This window comes from Myxocyprinus asiaticus, chromosome 15, assembly GCF_019703515.2.
Source record: "Myxocyprinus asiaticus isolate MX2 ecotype Aquarium Trade chromosome 15, UBuf_Myxa_2, whole genome shotgun sequence".
Taxonomy (NCBI): Eukaryota; Metazoa; Chordata; class Actinopteri; order Cypriniformes; family Catostomidae; genus Myxocyprinus; species Myxocyprinus asiaticus.
The window spans coordinates 8778538-8803433 of record NC_059358.1 but is presented as its reverse complement, the minus strand read 5'-3'; the positions used below and the strand labels follow the sequence as shown (position 1 = coordinate 8803433).

At 38.7% G+C, this 24896-nt stretch overlaps 2 protein-coding genes across 2 annotated transcripts; one reads left to right on the top strand and one right to left on the bottom strand.

Moving 5' to 3' along the window:
• The first annotated feature begins 735 nt into the window (after positions 1 to 735).
• On the top strand, positions 736 to 10422 carry LOC127453455 (mucin-5AC-like). Its single transcript, XM_051719808.1, has 8 exons — positions 736 to 874; positions 1284 to 1465; positions 2492 to 2553; positions 2690 to 2829; positions 3586 to 4913; positions 8608 to 8748; positions 9994 to 10059; positions 10146 to 10422. The coding sequence occupies exons 1-7, from the start codon at positions 811 to 813 to the stop codon at positions 10048 to 10050; spliced, it is 1974 nt and encodes a 657-aa protein (XP_051575768.1). The 5' UTR covers positions 736 to 810; the 3' UTR covers positions 10051 to 10059; positions 10146 to 10422.
• Positions 10423 to 14697: 4275 nt separating this feature from the next.
• Positions 14698 to 15357, bottom strand: LOC127453377 (nucleoside diphosphate-linked moiety X motif 17-like). The gene is made up of 3 exons (XM_051719706.1): positions 15351 to 15357; positions 15049 to 15118; positions 14698 to 14947 (listed from the first exon to the last, which is right to left on the bottom strand). Exons 1-3 carry the CDS (start codon positions 15355 to 15357, stop codon positions 14698 to 14700), a joined length of 327 nt encoding a protein of 108 aa, XP_051575666.1.
• Between the last annotated feature and the right edge of the window lie 9539 nt (positions 15358 to 24896).

Sequence of the window (24896 nt, the reverse complement as noted above, 5' to 3'; positions counted from 1 at the left end):
AAACCCCTGATAATACCAAACAGCTGCATACTGTATGTTATAGTGTTCATTCTGTTAATGCTTTTTATATTTTCTAATAATTCCATTTCTCTCTTCAAACTGTATCAGATTAATAATCCAAGGTATTTAGGAATTTACAGAACTAATTCAGATCAACACTTTTGAAAGCTGTCAGTTCTTTTTCATTCACTTTCATAAAGAATATGTAAAAAAAAAAAAAAAATCAATAAAATAAAATAAAAAATCAAAGGCTCAAATGTTGCCCTTTCATTTCTCAGGAAACTTAATGGAGTTCTGTGTTAAGTTTAATTTAAGTGTCAGCTTTGTCTCAAAATTCCTTAAGAGAAACGAAGAGAACATAGCTATAAAATTGATTAATTCTGGTAATTTGGTCTTGGATAAACTGGATGAGAAATGTTTGAGTTCATATGAAAATATTTGATGCTGACTCTGTATCTTGGCAAATCTGAGCACAGTGTGAGGTTCTGTTTAGATCTCTTTTGAAAATGTAGAGGAGACACGTGAGATTACGGGGGTCTTTTTTCTCAGCAGATAAATCTGAGAAGCAGGACACTTCAAATAAGATAGATCCCATTCGTGATTTTTCTTGACTATGGGGTGGTTTTTAAAAGTTATTTTCTTTGTCTCTCCTTTAGAAAATGAGGCCCAAGAACTCCACCCCCCTATGTGCAGTACCTGCTCAGGTGCTCAAACAATAAAATGACTGTTCACTCTGATAAAGAGGCACTTTCTCCAGAGCATTAGTTTGATGGCAGAGATCGCACACTGAAGGATAACTTCTCTTCAAAGATGATGGAAATTATACCAACAGTCTCTGCCACCTTAGTTGTTGGTTGGCTTGTACTTTTCATGGGTAAGTAGCAACTTTGTTTTAAAAATGTGAATCAATAATCATTGTGTAATAAACCTTTATTATATCCTTTGCAATTATGGACATATACCTACAGTGTATACTGTTTTAAATACTGATGTGTTGATGTTTTTTTGTGTGTGTGTGTGGTTTTTTGTCTTTAATGTTAAGGAATCTAAGTTTGTTGCAACCTAAATTTAGCGGCACAGTCAGTGTATTGAATATACTAATATCTTATATACTGTACCATCATGTGGTTTACAAAATATTTGACAATTAACTTTAATGTAAACAGTTATAAATTCATATAACTTAAGTAACCAAACAATACTGAAAGTGCCTGGTTTTAATTGAAAATCACATAACTCTGAATTAAAATGTTTCATTAACAATCTATCAAAATCTGATTCAGGCGTGAACTCGGTCGATATCTCACTGGTGGAGTTCCCCAATGAAAGCACAGATGCCATGACTCCACACCCTTTAACTGCAATTATCATGGACCTTAGAATCACTAACCGGACTTACAATGACTCACTGGCTGACCAGCAATCAGTAGAGTATACAATACTCAGGCGAGAGGTGGAGGAACTGGTAAGGGTCTCTTTGAAATAAGTAATCTGTTATTATCGAAATAAACTGTTTTTATTTAAGTCACAAATATAATTTAACTCAGCTAAATCAACCTGACTTCATTTCGTTACACCAGTAAATGTTATTTTTAACCCTTCTGTGCAGTTTGCAATCAAGTAACACTGTAGCTCTTAGCCGGTCAAATTGGCCCAGCTCGTCAAATTGCAGTACAGCTGTCACAATTTGCACATTTCCCCACCATACAACTGTTTCGTCATTAATAACCAACTTTTCACCTATTTACAAATGTAAAATTTACTGGTTTTATTTAAAGTAAATGCTCCAAATTTACAGTAGAGTATGTTTTATGTATAGTATGTATATACTGTGTGTGTGTGTGTGGGTTGGTCAGGATTTGATTAAACCACATACACACAGACACACACACATTTGATCCCATTTTCCCCATTTGTTTCCAGTGACTCCTATTGATTTTATATTGAGCTAATAATATTTTGACAACTCGTGTGTGCGTGGATGTGTGTTTGTTTGTGTGTGCGTGTGTGTGCTTCTGGGGGTGGGTGTATGGGTGTGTGCAGGTCAAGTTTTGCTTGCACATACAGACACACAACATTTTTTCCCATATTTTTCCCCTTTGTTTACATTGACTTGCGTTGTTTTATATTGAGCTAATAATATTGTGACAATTTATGGATGTATGTGTGTTTGTCTGCATGTGCTTGCTTTGGGTAGGGGTGGGTGTTTACAGAAACCAAAAAAGTTAAGTTGATGTAAATCGATGTTAAAAATTTGAACGGGTCAAATTGACCCTTAACTTCATTGGGATAGATCAATTGCATGTTACCACATTCTGCAGTATACTTCACAGAAAACCATACTATTACCATGTTGCATGTTTAAGAAACCATGGTATTACCTTAGTACCATGACATTAATTAATTAAAAGACATTAATTAAACCTGAATTGTACAGGTGATGATCATTCATAACAGGAATTCTGACCCTGTTGTATTTTCCCTTTTTTAGTTGAATGAGGTCTATGACCCCACTCCTCTGACATATTTGGGGACGAATGAGATGACATTCAGGTTTGAAATAAACTCTCATAATCTCAGATTTGCATTCATATATTTAAAGAATTTCTTTCTTTGTAGAGTTTAACTTTAACATGGCACTACACAAGGTTATTAAGAATGTCTGATCTTATGAGTTCTTCTCTTGCAGTTTTGGGTCTGTGGTCGCCAGCTCTCGACTGTTGTTTGGGACGGCCATGCTTAATCCAGTGCTCGTGAGAAGCATCTTTTTGTCTGCGTACAAGCAAATTCCATCTGCAACATTAGAGATTGACCTTGGCTACATTGAAAGTAAAATAACAGCAAAATAGTTTTTGATTTCAGATCTGTATTTCCTATTGTTATTAAACTAACCAGTGCGTGACTGGTGTATGACTTGATTTTACATGTGGGGTTAAAGCTGAAGTGTGTAATTTCTGCTAACCACTAGTGCCACTAAACAGATCAGAAAAAAATAAACATTGTTATAATCTTTTCAATTTTGCTTTACAAATACACCCCCCGCCTGCTGTTGATCGAACAAACAGAGAGTCCCCCAAACTCATGCCATCGGTTAAATAAATGCTATTGTTTCGGGCTAGATGTGTCGCTCAAAACACATAGAGGAATTTTTATAGCGCCACAGAAACACAGTGTTTACAGTTTTTAGTGGAAATCAACCTACAAATGGCTTACTTATAGTAAGTTGTATCTGCATTTTAAAGTATTTAACACAGAAAAAGTTACACACTTCAACTTTAAAAGTTAAAGGTGGAGCCAGAGAGAATTACTTCACAAGAAAAAAGTCGGCACGCCACAGCTCCAAAACTTTTGTTTCGAGCAATTATAACACATTTTCTATTTTTGAACTGTGGTGTGCCCACTTTTATCTTTTGAAGCTGTTTTCCACTTTTTTGGTTCGCTGAGCTGAGCTTTTTTGCCACTGGATGTGCGTGCTTTTGCTTAATGTTTTGCTAAAGATAATTACAAAAATAATGATATTTATATACTTAGTGGAAAAACACATTATCATCAACTGATATAAATTCCATTCCTTTTCACTCACAGATGAACTACCAGTTCAAGAACCATTGGAAGAACAGGAGCCCACCAGCAGACCACCATCAACACCACAGAAAGAAAAACCCATGGCCATGCCCCTCACTTCCACTCCTGACATCAGAACAAATGCTGCATCCCTCGCCAGTCACCATCCAATCACATACACACCCAACATGAACACCTCCTTTCTGTTGAGCTCCAGTGCTGATGTCAAAAACACCACACCCTCTTTCCTCTCCTCCATCTCACCGAGCCCCACCTCCACACGCCTTAACAACACTACAATGCACCCAAACACCACTCACTTACCAATGAGCAATACAAGCTTCATCTTTGCAGCCCAGAATGACACCACCGTGACAACTCCCAATGAAAGCACCTCTGCAGTCTTCAACAGCTCCACCACTGCAGCCCCAAATGGCACCATCATTGCAGCCCCCTATGACATCACCACTGCATCCTTTAACAGCACCACCACTGCAGCCCCAAATGGCACCACCATTGCAGCCTCCAAAGACATCAACACAGCATCCTTTAACAGCACCACCACTGCAGCCCCAAATGGCACCACCATTGCAGCTCCCAATGACATCACCACTGCATCCTTTAATAGCACCACCACTGCAGCCCCAAATGGCACCACCATTGCAGATCCCAATGACATCACCACTGCATCCTTCAACAACACCACCACTGCAGCCCCAAATGGCACCCCCAATGAAGCTCCCAATGACATCACCACTGCATCCTTTAATAGCACCACCACTGCAGCCCCAAATGGCACCACCATTGCAGATCCCAATGACATCACCACTGCATCCTTTAACAGCACCACCACTGCAGCTCCAAATGGCACCACCATTGCAGCTCCCAATGACATCACCACTGCATCCTTTAACAGCACGACCACTGCAGCCCCAAATGGCACCACCATTGCAGCTCCCAATGACATCACTGCATCCTTTAACAGCACCACCACTGCAGCCCCAAATGGCACCACCACTGCAGCTCCCAATGACATCACAACTGCATCCTTTAACAGCACCACCACTGCAGCCCCAAATGGAACCACCATTGCATTCCCCAACAGCACTACAACTGCAGCTCCCAATGGCACTACCACTGCACTCAGCAGCATCCTTCCCTCTATCGACAGCACAGCTGATATGAACTCTACAGTCAGGTCCACTCCATTTACAACACAACCTCCAAATACCACAACTGTGAGCCAATCACTTACCACAGCCACTGCTCTGGTGCCTGGCTGGGTCATTGCCCTTTTTGTGGTGGCGGCTGTCAGTCTCTTCCTCCTCATCGTCCTCCTCATCGGTGTGGTGAGTGATCGAGGGTGCAGGATGACTGTTTGTGTGTGTGTGTTTTTTTTTAGAAGAACATGGCAGCAACTTTGTTCTAAAGTTGGCTGAAGTAGTTTGTAATCTGTTTAAAATCTAAGTTACATATTCTTGTAAATTAATCAGAATGACTGAAGGAATGTCTGGGGTTCAAAACAAGTTTAGTACAATTAACAGCATTTGCAGTATAATGCTGATTTCAACTTGTCCCTCTTTCATAAAAGAAAAGGCAGAAATTGTGGTTACAGTGAGGCACATCAATAGAAGTGAATGGGGCCGGTCCATTATGTTAAAATACACACTGTTTCAAAATTATAGGCACAAGATGTAAACATTATGTAACATTGTGGCATAATGTTGATTACCCAAAATATTATTTGAAATTGCCCCTCATTTATTAAACTAAACTGGTACAGTAAGGCACTTACAGTATAATGGAAGTGAATGGGGCCAGTCACTAAATATTAAAATACACATAGTTTCAAAAGTACAAGCCACAACACATAAACATTATACATGTTAACATAATTTTAGTGTGATAAAATCACTTACTAACCTTACTTGTGTAAAGGTATATCCATTGTCATGACGAAACGAAACCCTGTAATCCCTGTATTTGATATAACTTTACACAGTTAAGGTTATTAAGCAATTTTATCATACTAATATATCATATTAACATGAATAATGTTTATGTGTTGGGTAGTGGTGTAGTCGGGGCCATACGCACGTATACGCCATATGCTTACTTTTTTTCCCAGGGCTTTTTGCATATAACAACTTCTAAAGATAACAAATTGCATATACCCTCAGTATACCTACTTGTTTTGCTGCTTCAGAAGTCCATAATCTACTGTCGTTAGCTTCCCTTTAACTGTATTGGATGCTGTTTTTTGAAACTGGAGATTCTTTGTTGTAATTGGTGCATTATCATTTGAATTCTGTCATTCCCTGCCCCTGACAACCGTTGTCACCGCCATCAGCAACTGAGGAAATTTATGACAGTGAGTGGAGAGAGAGAGTCACCCTCATGCTGAAGCAGTATCAGGTGAAATTAATTAACCAAATATGCCAAACATCATGTAAAATAAGGAAGCCTCCCATAATTGAGGGAAAAAATTGCGTTCCGTATGAAATCCGTACGTGAAGCCATTTGTCCCGTATTTTAGCGTCACACACCCAAACTGCTGAGAATGTTTCACAAATAGAGAGAAATTGACCTGAAACACACACACCTTTTGTGTGAGTTGTGTGAGATATCGGCTGGTGCTTTACACGGACACTTGACCGAAGATTTTCTTACATTTCCCTTGGGATAAACACTATTTACTGCCAAAACAATGATACTAATCCAAAGAGAAATATACTATTTTCATGTTAAGCCTTTTCTCCCCCTTTCTTTCTTCTTCCTGGTCGTTTTATGAAAGCATTGTTCATTTTAAGTTTAGGGGATGTTCACACTGAACACGTTTTTGCATCTGTCCATGCTGTTTTTCAATATAAAGCAGCGCCTCGAGCAGGAGCTTGTAAATTAGGGTCATTCCTACAATTTGGTGACATTTAAGTCCCCATTACAAGTGTGTGTGTGGTACTTATATTGTTTAATTTTATTACTGTTAAAAATAATATACTATTTATGTTACACATGTCTGTGGGCTTAAAAGTTAGATTTTAAATAATTTAAATCCTTTTCAACTATTTCCTCATGCCCCCAAACATACCCCCATACAATTAAGAGTTTAGTATTACATCATGTATTCATTTATGGTAAATTTGTAATTTTAACACTTATAGTGGAGGTTTTCTGTGTGTCCCTTGAGTTATTACCACCCTGTTATGTCATGATACTATGACATTTCATTGAAGATATATGTTAGGAAATTACATCTCACACACTGGAGGTGGACATTAGCCGTTCTGCTCAATTATTTTGAGTTATTTGAAGTTTGTAACTCTATTGTTTTATTTATGTTTTCCTTTATTTTGTGGTGTTAGTCATATGTGGTCAAGCATAAAATGTCCACCATGTTATGGAAAGATAAATGGGAAGTAAATGTAATTTAAAAATATCAATTTACAGTGTTTATGTTAACAATTAAAATCATCAATATAAGTTTACAAATATGTTTGATAAATATAAATCAGACCATGATTTGGCTAATTTATCCACTGAATGTCCACCCTGTTATTTTCCACCCTGATACTGCCCATTTAACTGGATGGGCATCTGAATTTTTTAGTAATTTAGCTTGACCAGTATGAGTAATACAATCTTTAACATGTCCCTGTAATTATGAAACACGACGAAACTTGTAAAAATCAAAAGATTCAAAGCTGGAATGTCAACGAATTGTAGGACTGCGCCATTTATGATATGTACAGAGTTGCAGTTCCGACAATAGTAACCCACTTTTTTTTCCGTAGGACTTCATCACTGGTGCTGGGGCTTGCACTATTAAAACTTTATGTACTTTTACATTTTAGGATTGGCCCCATATACTTTCACTGTAAGTGCCTTACTGTATCAATTTAGTTTAATAAACGAGGGGTGAGTCAAAATTATTTAATTGTGGCAATCAACATTGCGCCACAAATGCTGTTGATTAAAGGAATATTCAGAGTTCAATATAAGTTAAGCTCAATCGACAGCATTTCAGGCATAATATTGATTACCACAAAAATAAATTTTGACTTGTCCCTCCTTTTCTTTACAAAAAAGCAAAAATCTGATTATAGTGAGGCACTTACAATGGAAGTGAATGGGGCCAATTTGTAAACGTTAAAATACTCACTGTTTCAAAAGTATAGACACAAGACGCAAACAATATGTGTGTTAACATGATTTTAATGTGATAAATCGCTTTCTAACCTTTTCTGCATAAAGTTTAGGCCAATTTTACAACTTTGTTGCCATGACGATGAATGTAAACAAACCCTAAAACTAATATGTATGTAAATATGACGATTTAAACAACTTTACAGCTCAAATAATACATTAATTTGAACAGAAGAATTTATTTAAGTGCTTTCATAAACTTATAAGCTTCACATTTCTGCCTTCAGACTCTCCAAAAATTGGCCCCATTCACATCCATTGTAAGTGCCTCTCTGTAACCTCGATTTTTGCTTTTTCTAAAGAAAAGGAGGGACAAGTCGAAATGAATTTTTCTGGTAATCAACATCATGCCACAAATGCTGTCGACTGAGTTTAACTTGTATTGAACCAAGAATATTGAGCTTCAGTTGTACTGATACCTGAACATTCATTTAAATACTATATTAGAAAGGATATTAAATATGTATTATATTAAATATATTAAAAGTGCATTGATACTTATTAAGCTTCTACGTTTATTGCTATCTCTTACAAAACAAATTACAACACCAGTTCCATGGTAACGTGATGGTATCAGACCACATAACTGTACTTCAAAATACCATGCTACTAAATGATCACCATATTTATGTGCTATGCTATTTACACAACATTCCAACGTACTTTAAAAAAAAAAAGAAATACCATGGGATTACCATAGAACATGTCCAACAGAGCATAACAGTGATGTTTTTGCACTTTTTTGTGGTAGTGATATGACTATTACTATTAAATGAAAATGATGTGATTGTTGAAATCATGAAGTCAGTTAACTGTGGCCAGATATGCTCTTCCTCTCAGGTGGTGCTCTGGTGCAATAAGCCGAAACGGAGAGTTTTCGTGAATGAACCTGATGAGTCAAATCCTCCCATGTACTTCAATCCAGATATCCCCATGTTCTCAATGCACAGCACATTCCATACAGCCAATGGCAAACAAGCAGTGAGTTACTTTTCACAACTTATTCTGATGCAACTCTGTGTTCATTTAAAAGATTGTTAAAAAAGACTCAGGAGTCAGGACTTAATTTATCAAGAATCAATAAAAATGTAATCTAAAACCTTGCTTAACACAATGTAGCATTTCAACCAGTTTGCAAAATTAAACTGCAAAATGAACAAATGAAAACATGCTAAATTAAAGTCACCTTTTTGTTATGTAAAAACAACATTAAGGCTTAAAAATCTTGATTTGCAACTTTTAAAGTTGAAGTGTGTAATTTCTGTGCAATTAGTGTTTCAAAGAGCTTTCCAGAATGCTTTCCCTGTTTCCCATTGTTCGCAAAAACAGACAGCCCTGCCCAAAACTGACTCCACTGGTTGAATTAGTGTTGCTACTGTACGTTGAGCAGGTCAGGATGCTCCAACGAACAGAGCAAACACTTTTCAGGGAAATAAACCAACAAATTGTGTTCTTATAGTTGTCTCTGCATATTGAGCTGGGATGAAAGGAAGTATCGCAACATCACAAAAATGACACACTTCAACTTTAACCAAAAAATTCAAATTGCTGCTGCATTTTGGAGGGAAACAGATGGGGTTTTGAGGAGGGCTCTGCAGGTCTTCTCCACCACCATCTCTGTCTATGTAAAACACTGACCTCACAATCACAGATCAGAACTAGGGAAAGTTGGCTACTGTTACCAGGCGTTCCAGCATCCCTGCCACCTGCACAGGCTCCTCTTTGTGAAGCTCAGACTGGGAAACCTGAAGCGTGGGAAACTCGACTCCCACTCAGGGACTGTGAGGCCTCCATCTGCGTCTCCTCCACCGTTCAGTAGCCACAGCGTCACTGCTCACAATGCCCTGCCTACATCCGAACAATAACGAGAGCTAGGAGAGAAAGACTTAAACTCTTAATCTAACCCTCACCGTGGCCTCAAGAGCTGAATTCATCTGAGCAGCAGGTTTTGGTCAACAGCAGAGTAGAGAGTGATTTACTATTTCCTGAATGAATGAAACAGAGCTGCAAATTTTTTTAGTGGGTTACTTTTTAATGAATTTATTTATTGGCATTCATTTTTATTAACAAGCTGTTCATAGGCCTACTATTCACAGTAATGATAATGAAATCTCCACAATAAGAGTGCAAGAACACTTCACATGTTCTAATGACATTAGTCTTTGGTGCAGGTGAATGTATAAAGCATGTATGTCATAGTGTGACTAACGTTAACTGACTCTGTAGGATGTCAGAGAAAAACCTCCGAAAAACCGAACAGGAATGTACGTGGTGAACAAATGAAGGACACAGGTACAGTAAAAACACACCTGCAGCTGTTGGGATGGCACATATCTCTGTCAAACACACTAAAGTTCACACTTATTTTCATCATTCAGGTTCTCTGCCTCCTCCACCATCATCCCTCCTGTGTGAAGTTTTGTTGAAAGAAAAACTGTCATAAAACCAGCACTGCTCTGCAGCATGCTGAATGGAGTAGGATTCACAAATATGGTTTTATATGCCAATAAATACACTCTTTAAAATGTATTTTCCTAAACTTCGAACAAGACCTCAGTGTACTTTGAAGCTATATACATTTGTCTTATAAGAATGGATTGAATGATGACAATAATGTGGTGTATAAACAGTGATTTAGTGAAATTAAAATGAGTTTCTGAATATGGTAGTGTAATGTCATCATTTCAGGGGCTACAAATCTACAAATCAGTGCTGAAATAAGTCACTAAACAATACATTTACATTTATGCATCTTATTGATGCATTTCTCCAAAGTGACTTCCAGTGCAAAAGCACTGGTGAACACAGCTTTGAGAAAGAGTACAAATATGTGGCTCATGTTAAGCAACAGAATGAGACCAAAAGCAGCTATTTTGTGTGTCAGGTAACAGGTGACAAACTCAGTATGGAACAAACTATCTGGACTACATGGCCATAACAGGAACTCTGTGTCATGTCAGGTTAAATTCCATTTAAAAGTAAATAGGGAAAAATGTGCCAGGCACGTTCCTGGTGGTGAACAAACGTATTGAACAATATGAACAAATGATGTGGAGAACAGACAATATGAAAAAAATTCTGATAGAGAAAGAGTGAGGCTGATGGAATGCTCTAGAATCTCTGGTGGAACGTGATCTGTTAAGAAATGTGGTTTTTCTCACATTTTGACATCTAGTCAAACGGACCCTTTGTCAACATACAACCTCATTCCACCCCAACAGAACTATGCTGAAGCTCAGTCTGATAACAGCTAAAATACAATGAAAGAAAATAAAGCTGTTTAATTATATGACACATTTATCTAAACCCATGCAAGGCACACTCACTGCATTTCCGTATTACTCTGTCAGGACTGATAGTTTTATAAGTTGTGCTTTTTCATTATCACACATGTTCTAGACAGCACATTTCAGCTCAGTCATTGTGCATGTAGTTTGTGGTAAGATTTTCCTATTTCATTGTAAAAAACAACAACAACAACAACAAAAAACACGTGGAGCATGAAGGGTTGTCAAGACAAATGTCTGTACATACACTGCAAGTCAAACATTTGGACACACTCAACAGAATTTGTGTTTCTGATGATCTTAAAAACCTTTTGATATAAAGACTTATCCTTAAATGCTTGAAATTAGTTTGTATATGAATATAATTGTGACAAAGTATGAATTTCTTTACAAAACTAAAAATTTTATTTAATGTTGTTGTTGTTGTTAATGGATAAATTGGACCGGATAGTGGAGGAAAAGTCACCAACAAGTGTCCAGCATACATAAAAACACCTTAAATACTGTTTAAAAATCATCCCAGGAGGCACCTAATGAATTTAAAAGAATACCAAGAATGTGCATAGTTGTAATCTAGGCAAAGGTGGCTCCTTAGAAGAATCTAAAATGGTAAAATAGTTTTGATTTGTTGAACATTTTGGTCCCTATATAATTCTCATACTTCCACTGGTGTTAGTAAGGCTCTATGTGTCACAGTTGGGTCTGACTGTGCCTCCCCTGACTGTCTGTCTGTCTCGTATGAGTGTAATGTCTGTGTGTGTCGATATTTTCCCTCATGTGTTTCAGGTGTTACCGGTGGGTGATTGGCATTTCCATGGGAACGCTGAGTGCCAGCTCGTCAATGATCTGCGTTTCCATGGGAACGCTGATTGCCTAGCTCATCAGCGGACCAACGGCACCTGCTCCACGTTAATTACCTTTCTGTGACGTGGAGGGGAGCGTGGCCGGCTGTGATGATGCACGCCTGGCACTGAGTTGACTAATCAGCGGGAGAGATATGGGGTGGGGGGGGGCCCGGAAATGCCAGTTCAGGAGAGAGAGAGAGAGAGAGACGCACAAAGCTGTGTGTGCGCCCGTGCGCATCTTTGTTTGTTTTGCAGTTTATGTTATGTTTGAGTTCAATTTGTTATTAAAGTTTAACGTTGACTGTTCAGCTGGTTCCTGCCTCCTCCTTGCCCATCTTAAGAACCTTGTTACACTCTCCATATAAGCTCTCCTGGTGTTGAGTACGGGTCAAATCATTTGTTATTGTATTGTGATGCTTTGTATCCAAGTCGGTCTTGTCCTGTTCTTGTTATTCACTCGGTCGGTTTCTGCTTTTTGAGTTTTTCAAGTTTATTATTCTGTTTCTGTTTTTCCCCCCTCGTGGGTGTTTTTGGTTTGTACTTTTGTGTTTTGATAAAGCCCTTGTCCTTGCCTCCCTGCATTTGGGTCCTGCCTCTCTCTCCTGATTCGTGATAGAATGATTTGACCAGTTTTGGACCCAGCAAAGGAGGTATGGGCATTTTTATCCACCCAGCTCTCAGCCAGAAGGAGCGGGTCTCTCATGGTTACACCTTGGGTAAGATTTCACAGGATGGGCGTGGCTTTGGCATTTATGCTGAGGAGTTGGTCCGGGAGCCCCACAGGTGGTGCCATGACAAGACCTGTCTCAAACATCTTTTTCTGTCAGGTCTGCATAACCCATATAGTATCAAGGAGCTGGGAGCGGCAGTGCTTCTGGCCATCCGGAAGAGAAGGAGGATGAGAAGGGCCCCTGCGGAGTCCATTCCCCTGCTGCTGCCAGCGTCCCTGTCCACGGAGGCCATTCCCCTGCCCATGTCAGTGATCACAGCAATGGGGGCCGTTCCCTCGCCGCTGTCAGTGTCCACTGCCACGCAGGCCATTGCCAAGGTGTTGCCAGCACTCCCGACCATAGTGGCCATCGGAGAGCCTGTCTTGTTCCCTGTGGTCATAAAGTCTGTCCTGTTCCCTGATGCCGTCAACGAGCAGGTCCAGTTCCCCTTGACAATATCGAGACAAAATTAAATTTACTATGTATCAGGGACATTTAAAATAATATGACGGATTAAATAGACCATGATGGAAATTATACAACTCAGTCCGTCACATATTTGGAGTGCAACCTCTGTGTGTTACCTGTAAAGCTGGCACTTGCATTTCAATGGCAAAAAAGTCAGAAAATACAATGAAGAACACAAGTGAGGGGAGAAGTGTCTATTCACCTATTATCCATACTAAATATAATGTGAAAAGAAACGTCAGCCAAAGGTGCATTTGTCAAAAATTTGATCTTGACTTGAGGGAAGTAGGCTACACCTGGACACAGCTTGTGGGTGTTTTTGGTTTGTATTTTTGTGTTTTTATGATAAAGCCCTTATCCTTACCTCCCTGCATTTGGGTCCTGCCTCTCTCTCCTGATTTGTGACACTATAATCATTTTAGATAAAGGTGATATTTGAGCAAATCCGACAGTGGCCTTTGCATAAATACCATAATTAGAGGCACTTTTGTCACCCATGATTGGTTTAACTACAACTAAAAGTGTCCAATAATAGGGGGGTTACAGAGTAAAGTGATAGTATAGAGCGCAAGAGTGCCTGTCTTAGTTCTGGAAGTGTTTTTCCTAGTCATTTTATAGGGATTTAAAAAAAGTCTTCATAACAGAGTTCTAACCAGCTTCAAGGTGAATCACAAGATAACAAGCTTTGATTTAAAGCGATAAAGTCTTTGAAAATCGGACAAAAAGAGAAAGGTACAAGACTGTGTACTTAACGTCTTTCACGAGGGAATGAACTACATTCCCATGAAGCAATGCGAATAACGAAATAAAAGTTAAAACAATGGAAATATCTAAATTTATTGATTATTGAAGGTGCTGATTGGGTCATTCACAGTGCATCATGGGAGTGGCCGGTCGCTACTGGGCTCAGTTGCCCCAATTCTCTAATTGGTGGATCTTTCTCTTCAGGATTCAAGGGTAGTGTAGTTCTTCACGAGGAATTCTGCTATTAAACATGGTTTTAAAAATGTTTTTGTTGAAATAACATGGACTGATAGCTTCAAAAGAAGCATACAGTATACCATTTATTAAAAACCTTGGCGCTAATGATACATTTGTCTGTAGAGGTTTATAAGTTATCATTAAAAATCACTTCCCCTACGGAAACATGAATGGGTTTTTACTTCCGTAACCCAAATGTTGCTGGTGCATATAATTATGTAATGTGTAACACATTTGTCAAATCTTCTATTAATTTCTTTATATGTAAAGCCAAAAACATTATTTATTGCGCATTTAAACAAGCTGTCTATCTATACAAGTTTTATGCGGAACAAAAGTAAAGCAATAAAATATTGTACCATATTGAATAAACTTTAATTTCTCGACTTCAACAGAGAAGTACAAAGTTTCTACCGCCATCTTGTGGTGGAAAGAGACATTGCTGATTACAAATTTACGAGCATATAGAAAACCTGTGTGTTTGACATCAAAAGCAGATGAATGATTAAGGAAACATTTTGATTATTATAAAAACATATTGTAATAAAACCTGTTATTCCATGACTTTCGGATCTGCTTAAGGTCTAAACATTCATTTGATTTGACATGAGGCTGAATAGCATGCCCTGCTGAAGTAGCTCAGTCCAGCAGGGGATGTTGTGTCCTTTGGCATAAATGGTCGCGTACATAAACAGAAGCATTCCGAGAGATGAGCAGGTAACCCATCTCAGCATGAGGCTCCACTGTTTTTAACCACAGCTCTAAGGCGTATTTGGTTCTAGTGCTGACTTGCTCGATGTCCTTGCCGTGGTCCGGGGCTCGGTTACAGAACAGAGAAAAAGGCAGGGAGGTGTCAATCAGCTCAACGTGTGGAGACACCACCTTCACACTGAAAGCAAGCAACACAGAAAGCAAACACTCAATCAATACTACAAATAAACAGTCTATGTTATGAAGTTACTGAAAAATCTCAGTGGAGTTTCTCGATACCTGGCGGTCTTTGGCCGTTCAGCTGGTATTTGAACAGAATCCTCCTTGCCATCCACAGCTTTAACCAGACCTGCATCAACCCAAACACACCCACTGACTTCAGCAGCAGTGTTGGGTAACGTTACTTTTAAAAGTAACTCGTTAGAATATTGCGTTACTCCTTAAAAAAGTAACTTAATTAAAAAGTTATTTGTTTAAGGAAAGTAAAGAGTTGCGTTACTTTTTCTCACAAGCCACTTTCTCTTCTGCTATGTTATGCATTCCATACAAATAAGCCATGTATTGCATACGAGAGACATTACAGGTCATGCTTGCTACTGTACAACACTCATGTCAAAACAACATAGTAAACAAACAGATATTTAGAAAGTAGGTCTTCATGTCATATTTATAATAAACAATCAATAACATGAATATGCATGATTTGTTTTTCCATCAACATGGCAGCCAATATGAATAATGAAGAATAACCACTATCTTACTTAAAGCAGCAAAGTCCAACACTTGAACCTGCATCATATATGTCATCATATGTTGTGCCCATCGACAATGCCAGAGTCAACTTAAGATGTTTTTCAAAAGTCAGGATAAAATTCAGTGGGGAATGCCAACCTAACATGTTCAATGAATATGTCTGATAATAAAATAATAGTTTTCACTTAAGTCATCTCAGTGCACGCTTGTTTTGAGTTGATCCACGGTGTGTAAACTACTTGTTTATTATAAAACAAAAATGTAGAATATTTTTAGAAACTAAGACATTTTCTCTGCATACACAATCATTGTAGAACATTGCTGGGAGACACAGATCCAGAGTCTTTTCTCATTCCATTCTCCCAGTTACGGGGAGCTGTAACACAGAGCAGTTCAGCTGCATAAGTTAGTGACTTGAGCGAGTATTTCACCATGTGTATAATGTCATGGCCAGTGGAAGACTAGTCTTATAATCCCTCTGCCTAAACGCATTTACTGATTTTTTTAATGCAGTGTGTATTAACACATGAATCTACCGCGTTTCACTCAACTGAATATTGACCTCATATTACGCTAAAACACGAAAGGCGCATGTGCGTTAGCGAGTTGATTGACTGGCGATGTCTGTATCTAAAAGGTGATTGGCACTTTTACCTGCAAGGCGGGACTTCCTTTCTACATCTATTGATTGTTGGGTGCTAGAGCTTCTTGGTTGGGCATTCAAATTTCTCCCATTCATTTAAATAGAAGTGACTCGTCTCTGCTAAATAGTCTCTGGCCTCACGCTCAATAAAACTATAATGCCCATCATGCACTACGTCTCCTCCCCAAAATTTGCACACTTTTACTCCTGATTTCTCACAATACAGGGACAGTAGAGGTGTACAAAAGCAACGTGTTACTTTATTTAAAAAGTATCTCCGATATTATGGTCTAAAATAAAAAATATTGTGTTACTTTACTCATTACTCGAAAAAGTAATCTGATTACATAACGCACTTTACTTTTATCTCGTTACCCCCAACACTGTTCAGCAGGATCTGGACTTAAACAGGCCTGAGATAGAGAAAGACCTTTACGGCACATGTAAAGCAATTTTAACCTCAATTAGCAGTTATTTTGACTCTTTGAAGTCTTAACACTTAAAGGTGTAGTATGTAAGATTCAGAGATTCAGAAACCCTTGTCATTAATGACACCTGTGGCCGTTAAGTGAACTGCAGCCAGCTACCTGTTCCATCAACCAAAACAATGACGTAACGTACAAAGAGACTGAACGTGATACATACTACCGAACTATACCAGACAGTTTACTGTTGCACTGTTATGTTGCACTATTGTATGTTTTGTATGTCATATGTTGTACTATGACTAAGAAACCAGCATATTTGCTTAAATTGATCCTGTATACCTGATTTTTAGTATAAAGAGAAGATCGTTGAAATTATTTGAAAGTTACGAAGCAAGGTATCTTGCAATTTGTCAGCGTTAGCAGGCAAGATCAAGTTAGCTAAAATTACACAGATCAATCCTTATGGCACTATATTTCACATGCTTTGCAGTTATGTAAGCTTACCTGTCCAATAAGAATAATGGCAATTTAGGGTCGGTTTTGCTCCCAAAACCGAACGAATGTCCCTCCAGGAATCAAATGCCCTGCCGATGTTCACTCTAGTTTTTGCTCGACCACGATCACGTTCCCGCTTAGCCAGATGGGATTCAGTATATAAATTTTTTTTTTTTTTTTTTTGGCTTACTCTGAGTTTGTGTAGGAGTCGGTGTTGTGCTGGGAGCCGGACGTTTGCTGGATTCCATCTCTAAGATAATGTTACCTAGTGTTGCAGTTTGTTGTCACTGTTGAATGGCAGAAGAGAAGCTAGTACTGTCTGAGGCAAGGCTCTTGGGAGCGCGCATAAATGTCACATCCTTTGGATTTTCCCGACAAAAGCGACCCGCTCCCTTCGCATGAAAATCAGTCTACAGGCTTTAATAGGCAACCAAGGAAGTCCGGGAAGGGCTCATTTTTTAAGCTGTGTCACAAGCCGTTCACACATTAGCAAAAAAAAAAAAAAAAAAATGGCGAATATTACATTATCTGCAAACAAATTATACTAAACCTTTTATCAGAACTAACTTTACCTTTTCAAGGAGATTTTTAGTGGATGTATGAAGTCAGTTCCCCTTAAAGGGATAGTTCACCCAAAAATGAAAATTTTCTCATCAAATTGCTAATCATTTTTTATTTAATTTTTTTTACTTTAAATTGTTGATTCCGGCCAGCGCAGGATTGCTGTTTGAAATGACCTAACTCTCACGTGACAATTGTTCCTTTGTTGTAAACAAAGTGTTAATGATTAAAGACTCCCAAAATTCTGTTGTAAATACACCTCCCATAGGCCTAGCAGATGAGAGGAGATCTCATCAGGACTCAGTTTCAAACCAGTCTCTTCTTGCAGCTCCCTGAGTCCTGCATCCAACAGCTACAGTTAAACACACACACACACAAACAGAAAGATGCCACGGTCCAAATCACTGACATCAACATTTTTCTCCATTCTGATGGTTAATGTGAATATTAACTGAAGCTCCTGACCCATATCTGTATGATTTTATGCACTGCTGCCACATGATTTATTGATTAGATGATCGCATGGATGATTGTTGGTGCCAGATGGGCTGGTTTGAGTATTTCTGTAACTGCTGATCTCCTGGGATTTTCACGCACAACAGTCTCTAGAATTTACTCCGAATAGTTCCAAAAACAAAAAACATCCAGTAATATAATTTGTAACTTAAAAAAATGAATGAAAATAATACAAAATAGAAGCATTTGATTAGTGGTCTCCGGATTTTTGGACCCTACTTTAAAGCCTATTACATTTATTATAAAATGGAAAAGGTCAATCAATCACAAAAATCAATAAATCACAAACAAATTCTGTCAAATTAAAATTATTTGATTATATTTGTTTGTGATTGACTGATTGATATTACTGTTTATGTAATCTAGCAGATACCTTTTCATCCAGCTCCACATGGCCACCTGAATAAACAAATAACATTCATTATTCCTGAACACCACAGCATTCCCACACATGATGCTGGCCACATTTCTATGACTATTTTATTTCCATCTGATAACAGTGTAATCCCAGATGAAACTTACAAAGTCAGGTTACATAAATGAAGAAACTGCGTAAAAATAACTTCGCTTAAAGCATGGTTCTCAGAACCTGACCTGGCATTTAGGTAAGTGCGGTACGACACACCAGAGATTATTTAGCAGAGATGGACCACTTCTATTAAAATGAATGGGAGAAATTGGAACGCCCAACGGTCAACGGATATAGAAAGTCACGCCTTACAGGTGAAAGAGCCAATCGCCTTTTAGATACAGACATTGCCTGTCAATCAACTCAACAACGCACGTGCGCATTAGCTATACAAGTTTTTTTTTTTTTTTTTTTTGCGTAATCTGAGGTGAAGAAGCACAATTTATGATAACAGTGTTGTCAGATCTTACTGCTGATTTGAAATATGTCCTTTGATCGTAATCTTGACCAACCTTTTAGGAAATTTCGATCTTTTCCCATTCAAGTAGATAGGAGCTGCACTGGCATGACTGGAAATAGCCTCCCGAGAGAGTTCCAAAGATGGCCGACAGTGGACTGACTTGCAAAAAAGACTTTGGACACACTCACTGGGCGGAACCCAAACATTGGGGAAGATCGGAAGGCTGGAGGCGCGTCGCGTTGGCAACAGTCTCTGATTGGCTGACTGCAACGCCCACGTCTACTCCGCGGTGGGGGAATCTGGGGCCAGGGAAATAAGATTCCTGGATAAATTTTACATTTAATTTTACATCATGTCATAACTGTCATGACAGTAACATAAGTTCAGCGTGTGACATCACAATTACTACAGACTAACCCTAAACCTGCCCCTAAGTACCCCTTATAATTAATTGTTTTTCTTGTCCCTAAAGGGGGATTTATATAATTTTATTAAAATTTAAATTCATATAAAATAATATTTTTAGATTCATACAGTGCATCCGGAAAGTATTCACAGCACTTCACTTTTTCCACATTTTGTTATGTTACAGACTTATTCCAAAATGGATTAAATTCATTATTTTCCTCAAAATTCTACAAACAGTACCCCATAATGACAACGTGAACGAAGTTTGTTTGAAATCTTTGCAAATTTATTAAAAATAAAAAACGGAAAAAAAAATCACGTACATAAGTATTCACAGCCTTTGCCATGACACTCAAAATTGAGCTCAGGTGCATCCTGTTTCCACTGATCATCCTTGAGATGTTTCTACAACTTGATTGGAGTCCACCTGTGGTAAATTCAGTTGATTTGACATGATTTGGAAAGGCACACACCTGTCTATATAAGGTCCCACAGTTAACAGTGCATGTCAGAGCACAAACCAAACCATGAAGTCCAAGGAATTGTCTGTAGACCTCCGACACAGGATTGTATCAGAAAACAGAAAAAGGGTACAGAAAAATTTCTGCAGCATTGAATGTCCCAATGAGCACAGTGGCCTCCATCATCGGTAAATGGAAGAAGTTTGGAACCACCAGGACTCTTCCTAGAGCTGGCTGCCTGGCCAAACTGAGCGATCGGGGGAGAAGGGCCTTAGTCAGGGAGGTGACCAAGAACCCGATGGTCACTCTGACAGAGCACCAGCGTTTCTCTGTGGAGAGAGGAGAACCTTCCAGAAGAACAACCATCTCTGCAGCACTCCACCAATCAGGCCTGTATGGTAGAGTGGCCAGACGGAAGCCACTCCTCAGTAAAAGGCACATGACAGCCCACCTGGAGTTTGCCAAAAGGCACCTGAAGGACTCTCAAACCATGAGAAACAAAGATTGAACTCTTTGGCCTGAATGGCAAGCGTCATGTCTAGAGGAAACCAGGCACTGCTCATCACCTGGCCAATACCATCCCTACAGTGAAGCATGGTGGTGGCAGCATCATGCTGTGGGGATGTTTTTCAGCGGCAGGAACTGGGAGACTATTCAGGATCGAGGGAAAGATGAATGCAGCAATGTACAAAGACATCCTTGATGAAAACCTGCTCCAGAGCGCTCTGGACCTCATACTGGGGTGAAGGTTCATCTTCCAACAGGACAACGACCCTAAGCACACAGCCAAGATAACAAAGGAGTGGCTCCGGGACAACTCTCTGAATGTCCTTGAGTGGCCCAGCCAGAGCCCAGACTTTAACCCGATTGAACATCTCTGGAGAGATCTGAAAATGGCTGTGCACCGATGCTCCCCATCCAACCTGATGGAGCTTGAGAGGTCCTGCAAAGAAGAATGGGAGAAACTGCCCAAAAATAAGTGAGCCAAGCTTGTAGCATCATACTCAAAAAGACTTGAGGCTGTAATTGGTGCCAAAGGTGCTTCAACAAAGTATTGAGCAAAGGCTGTGAATACTTATGTACATGTGTTTTTTTTTTGTTTTTTTTTAATAAATTTGCAAAGATTTCAAACAAACTTTTTTCACATTGTCATTATGGGGTATTGTTTGTAGAATTTTGAGGAAAATAATGAATTTAATCCATTTTGGAATAAGGCTGTAACATAACAAAATGTGGAAAAAGTGAAGTGCTGTGAATACTTTCCGGATGCACTGTAATTATTCATGATTTCATAGTGATTATTCGTGTGTGTAAATGTGTTTTGATTGATCAGATTTTTTAACGTCCTCTTGTGCTGTGTTATAACTGTATTTAAATTCTTATAATTTATCATAATTTTCATAAACATCTTCAGCGGAGAAGTGACTTGTGCTGTCTCACACGCGACTGGCTGTTCGCTTCATTCATGTGAACGCTTATGTGAACTAATCATAACCTCAGGATCAAACTCTGAATTAATAGAGAAAGTTGGTAAGGATCTTGATACCACTTAACCCTAATGAAGCCTGATTTTATTTGGTGAGTTTTGTCAAAGTAAAACCAATCCTGGAATCCAGAATTTGTTCAGCTTTTTTTGTGATACATGGCATTGCACAATTCGTGCGCACTGCGGAGCTGCATTTTCCTTTGACAGAAGCACTAGAATCTTTCGGACCTTCTCCATACTGTATGACATCATATGAGTGACTCCAGTCAGGCTTCCTGAGCAACCAATTGGCCCGGTTGCTAGGGTGGGTAGAGTCACATTGGGTTAACCTCCTCGTGGTTGCTATAATGTGGTTCTTGCTCTCGGCATGCGGTGAGATGTGCGTGGATGCCGCAAAGAATAGCGTGAAGCCTCCACACACGCTAGGTCTCCACGGTAATGTGCACAACAAGCCACTTGATAAGATGCATGGATTGACAGTCACCGGATTGAGGTCGTGGTCACTAGAGTCACTATGCCACCACGAGGATTTAGAGCACATTGGGCATTCCAAAAAGGGGAGAAAATCCATAAAAAATTACACTAACTCATCAGAGCACAGAAATGACAGTTTACAGCTGTTACACTCTCATGCTGTCCATTTTGAACCTAAACTTCAGCCCAGACAACAACAAACACCATCCGAACTGATTGCCCCGTAAAATGGCTGCTGATGTTTTAAAATAAAAGTCTATTCCCACACAGGTGAGGTTTAGCTCATGAATATTAATTAATTTATGTTGCTTGATAACCTTCCTTGTGTGTCCAATGTGTTCAGTCACCTAACTAAATTAATATGCATGTTTTATTAATAATTAATCCGTAGACCTAGCAGCAAATCAGGTGGGCGAACGACAAGTTACGTAATAAATATTCATGAGCCCCAGGAACGGCTCAATTGTTTGAATGTTTTAAAATAAAAGTCTGCTCAATTAGCCAGGGTTTTATTATTAAAATGTTTTTTTTTTTTTTACCCATTTTCTGGATTAAATTGTACGATACAACGGGGCTAATGGCATACCTTAAGGAAAATGTGATTTTCTCTGGGCACAAAGTGTATCGAGATTGAAAAATGAAATTTATTTTTATTGAATGTTGATGAAGTAACATAATTTGTGTGAAATACTAATAGAAGGTTGTTTAAATATTGTTTTTATTATTTTTATATATTTAAATGTATTTATTTTGAGGAAAAAGGCCCCCACATTTATGATTAAAAAGCTTCCAGCTGGGGTCATAGTGATATCATGCAAATGCAGGGGCAATAGTTATAGTGCAAAATTTGTCAACTAATGCGAATACTTTTGAGACAGCAAGATGCTTTTTTTGATCAACAAATAATGATAATGCTTATTCAAAGTAAACTCTTCAGAAAAGAGTGCACCATTTCCTGTTAATTTCAGTCACATTTGGCATTTCATAACATCTCAAGCATTCAATAAACAAATGAATCTTCATTGCGATAGGATGAGTCAATGTGAGCCCACTTTGAATTTTTTTCTTATAGCAAATCTATTCGCCCCACTTAAAAGAATTATGCTTTATGGAGGCCTTCAGCCTCTGCAACGGGGGAGCTTTTTACCCCAAATACTATCCTTTTACAGTTGTGCTCAAAAGCTTGCATACCCTTGGAGAATTGGTAATATACAGTATGTACCATTTTTAAAGAAAACATGAGTGAGCAGGCAAAACACATTTCTTCTATTTCTTATGGGATTCATATTCAACTGTAGGTTATAACAGAATGGCACAATCATAAAACAAAACATGGCAACAAAGAAAAAAATGAAATGACCCCTGTTCAAAAGTCTTCATACCCTTAGTTCTTAATACTGTGTATTGCCCCCTTTAGCATCAATGACAGCGTGCAGTCTTTTGAAATAGTTGTCTATGAAGCCCCAAATTCTTGCAGGTGGTATAGCTGCCCATTCGTCTTGGCAAAATGCCTCCAGGTCATGCAAAGTCTTTGGTCGTCTTGCATGAACCACACGTTTGAGATCTCCCCAGAGTGGCTTGATGATATTAAGGTCAGGAGACTGTGATGGCCACTCCAGAACCTTCACCTTTTTCTGCTGTAACCACTGGAGGGTCAACTAGGCCTTTCGTGCAGAAAAATAAAAATTGTCTGCCAGTATTTTCTGATAACATGCTGCATTCAGCTTGCCATCAATTTTCACAAGATTCCCTGTGACTTTAGAGCTCACACAGCCCCAAAAAACATCAGTGAGCCACCACCATGCTTCACAGTGGGGATGTTATTCTTTTCACTATAGGCCTTGTTGACCCCTCTCCAAACATAGCGCTTATGGTTGTGACCATAAAGCTCTATTTTGGTCTCGTCACTCCAAATTACAGTGTGCCAGAAGCTGTGAGGCGTGTCAAGGTGTTGTCGGGCATATTGTAACCAGGCTTTTTTGTGGCATTGGCGCAGTAAAGGCTTCTTTCTGGCAACTCGACCATGCAGCTCATTTTTGTTCAAGTATCGTCGTATTGTGCTCCTTGAAACAACCACGCCATCTTTTTCCAGAGCAGCCTGTATTTCTCCTGAGGTTACCTGTGGATTTTTCTTTGTATCCTGAACAATTCTTCTGGCAGTTGTGGCTGAAATCTTTCTTGGTCTACCTGACCTTGGCTTGGTATCAAGAGATCCCCGAATTTTTCACTTCTTAATAAGTGATTGAACAGTACTGACTGGCATTTTCAGGGCTTTGGATATCTTTTAATTTCCTTTCCATCTTTATAAAGTTCCATTACCTTGTTACGCAGGTCTTTTGACAGTTCTTTTCTGCTCCCCATGGCTCAGTATCTAGCCTGCTCAGTGCATCCACGTGAGAGCTAACAAACTCATTGACTATTTATACACAGACACTAATTGCAATTTAAAAAGCCACAGGTGTGGGAAATTAACCTTTAATTGCCATTTAAACCTGTGTGTGTCACCTTGTGTGTCTGTAACAAGGCCAAACATTCAAGGGTATATAAACTTTTGATCAGGGCTATTTGGGTGATTTCTGTTACCATTATGATTTAAAAAGGAGCCAAACAACTATGTGATAAATGGCATCATATGATCACTATCTTTAAATAAAAGAGAGTTTTTTTGCATGATCAGTCATATTTTCACAATCAATGCCACAATTTCACAATTTCTGCCAGGGAATGCAAACTTTTAGTTTGTAACTTTTAGTAAGTAACTGTACTTACTGGAGAGTTATTAAAAAAACTTTTTATTTATTCACATTGAACAAAACCGAAAATGACAAATAAGTATTTTGTCTTTTGATAATTTCAGATATTCTCATTAGCTTCATACATTTGCAATGTTTTAAAAATCATTAAATATTAGATAAAATTCCCTCAAAATCAAACTTCAGACATTGCACGCAATGATATCATGGTGATTTGCTTAATTATGATTTGCCGTTTTGATTCATATCAGCTGACTTAACACGTTTGTGCAAAGAGAAA